The 3095-nt window shown below is 39.8% G+C and overlaps 1 protein-coding gene across 1 annotated transcript; it reads right to left on the reverse strand.

Moving 5' to 3' along the window:
• Positions 1-227: 227 nt before the first annotated feature.
• CT83 (cancer/testis antigen 83) lies at positions 228-1574 on the reverse strand. Its single transcript, XM_003262235.3, has 2 exons — positions 1320-1574; positions 228-548 (listed from the first exon to the last, which is right to left on the reverse strand). Exons 1-2 carry the CDS (start codon positions 1395-1397, stop codon positions 282-284), a joined length of 345 nt encoding a protein of 114 aa, XP_003262283.1. The 5' UTR covers positions 1398-1574; the 3' UTR covers positions 228-281.
• Positions 1575-3095: the final 1521 nt, after the last annotated feature.

The following is a 3095-nucleotide window of genomic DNA, read 5'->3' on the forward strand; positions in this document are numbered from 1 at the left end:
CTAGTCGTTTACTGTCACTTTTTTATTGTTAAGAAACCTTTGAACTGTTTTTCTTTCTCTATTGTGCTTCCATTCCTTCCCCAGTAAGTATATTTTAGCCATATGTAATCAATTACTTAAAGTATAAATAAGAAACTTGGTAAGTATTTGGATTTTTTTGTATCTGACTTGGCATCCCCTCCCTCTTAAAAAAATAATTCATTTAGTATAAACACACAATTAAATGAATCTACTCAGTGTCTTTAATGATTTCCACCACTGGCATTACATCCTGTAGGCTTTTAGGTGGATTTCCGGTGACGTGATGCACGTCTGGAACCCTTGCTAAGTACAGTATATTCCAGTTCAACCAGCTTGTTTTCCACTACATTGAGGTTTACCAATACTCGCTTCTGCATGGCTATTGAGCGTGGGAGATTATTTAAAATATCCCGAGAGAGGTCGTAGACTGCAAGATCGTTGTCTGTATTGCTGTTAATTAACTCAGGAGCAGAGGGTCTCACTAGTGCAAGAGCAGTTGAATTTGATGACATTTCGCCAGTGTTTCTCTGTAAAGGAAGGGAATTATACATATGTAGTTTATCGAATTAAGCAATTTCCAAACTACCGAAAAACAACTTGTTTAATCTTGATCATCAAAATAAACTGATTTCCCCTAATATGTAGACATTAAAAATGTATTGAATTACTACAGTAATTCAAAAATATATTCTTCTAAAACCAGACTGAGAGAAAAAATATATGAAAGTAGCCGTTAGTGACAAAGTTCCGTATCCTTTCCTTACATTTCCTGTAAGGAAAGCAGCCCCGTAGGTAAACATATGAACCCTGTCTCTGACTCTTATCTAAAAGCACCTCACTTGTGACTTTAACACCAGAAAATCCACATTCACACTCGAATTATTTGTGAATGCCCAGAAAGCACCATAAAAGAGAGATGAGGTGAGATTAGCAAACAGAGACGTTGGGGAGGAGAAGCAAGAGAAGAGAGAAGGTAAGATTCTTAAAGTGGGGAGATGGTGGTGGGGAATGGGCACTGACAACTGCACTTTGCTCTCCAATGAGTGAAAAGCTGACCATATTACTTAGGGACTTGGGGCTTTTTAGAAGAGACCACAACTGTCGAATCACTGGTCAGAATACGGGAATTGCGGGAGTCAGCGGTAAAAGTCTGGGGCTCCTTTGAGTGAAAAGGAGAGATGAGGTGATCTTCCCTTACCTCTCATTTTACTGTATTTTACTCTCTTACATATACACTCCCAAGTCCATATACTCATCTAGCTTCATCTAATTCAAATCTCCCTTACATTCACCATTACCTGAAAGCGGCGATATTTCCAGAAGACAATCATCAAGGCACACAGAATGCCGCTCGCTAGGAGTAAATAGAAGTTCATGGTTCCTCTTCGGCCTCTTCTCCCTTCTCGGGACGGACCCCCTCAGCTGGTAGTTGAAAAGCAGTGGGCCTCTAGCCGCCCGGATTTGGGAAACTTCGGGCCAGGATGCCTGGTGTAACTGGGATGCCCTGTGTTGTCCCGCTTTATATACTGCTGAGGGCGCGAGACCTCACAGTTGGGCACGCAAGCGGCGGTGCTGCGCCACAATAAGATGACGTAAAAACCGGCCCTGCAGGAAACCAGGCGGCACTTAGTCCCGCCCACCTGGTTAGTGTCAGGTCCTTAGAGAGGAGAGTGAAAGACAGTGAGGAAGTTTGGGATTTCTGGGAAGCCGAAAGGTAGTAGAAGGACAGGCTGTAAATGGATTGGTTAATTAGAATATTTAAAGTGCTCCTACCTTTAAAAAAAATATGTCTTTGCTACAACCACTGCTTTATTCACTTCAAAAACAAGACAAAAATGCAATGTAAAAAGTAGTTACCCCCAAATTATCTTTGCCAGAAACTACCTCCTCCACAGTCACCTTGCTATTTTAGCATTTACTCCAACCCTAGTTACGTTGGAATAATTATGTACATTTGTATCATTCTACAGTTTAAGAAATAATTTTGGGGGCATTTTCACATATAAACCTCACAACAAATTTGTACTAAAGGTATTTTTTTTAATTTCAAGTTTATACCATGACATTTATTTTTATTTTATTTTTTATCAACTTTTAAGTTCCGGGATACATGTGCAGGATGTGCAGGTCTGTTACATATGTGAATGTGTGCCATGGTGGCCTGCTGCACAGAGCAACCTATCACCCAGGTATTAATTAAGCCCAGCACCTATTAGCCCAACACCCATTAGCTGTTCTTCCTGATGCTCTTCCTCCCCACCGATCCCGCCCCACCCCACAGGCCACAGTGCTTTTTGTTACCCCTATGTGTCATGTGTTCTCATCGTTCAGCTCTCACCAGCTCCCACTTATCAGTGAAAACACGTGGTGTTTGGTTCTCCAGAGCCAAGGTATTTTTACTATGTCTATTTTTGCAAATGTGGAAACAGATTCAGGTGTTAAATTCATTTGAAACTAATAGCAAAAGCAGGACTTGAATCCATGGAGTTTGAGCTCTGAGATAAACTCCCCCATTCCCATCCTTATCCACATGATCTCCACCTCCACTCCGATTTGTGAGCATCAAGTATTTTATATTCTCCTACCAAGGTACTGAACATTATATTTGGAGTTGTATTAATGGGAGGTAACACATACAGAAATCATTGCACTAGACAAGTTAGAAATGTTCAGGAAATTCAGTTAAATGTGGACTATGACACTGACCTAAAGACCCGAACTAAAAATAATACCCACGGAAATCTTAAGGTGAGTGTCCAAATGCAACCCAGTAACTCTGCTAGGTAAACACCCCTCATCTTCACATAGATGGGAAGGGGAGAAATTACATTTTTAATTTTTTTCATATCACACCATTTCCTAGTTATGAGTACAAAACTTAAAGTTTTATTGATTCGATGAATATTTATTAAACACTTATATACTAGACACTGTTCTGTATTTTAAGAATCTGATTATAAGCAAAAATAAAGTCTTTCTTCACCTGGAATGTGCACTCTAGTTTAAGAGACAGACATTAATCAAATATAGAAATGTATGTGAAAGTGCTGAGATAAATGGTACCAAAAAGTACC

Source organism: Nomascus leucogenys, chromosome X, assembly GCF_006542625.1.
Source record: "Nomascus leucogenys isolate Asia chromosome X, Asia_NLE_v1, whole genome shotgun sequence".
Taxonomy (NCBI): Eukaryota; Metazoa; Chordata; class Mammalia; order Primates; family Hylobatidae; genus Nomascus; species Nomascus leucogenys.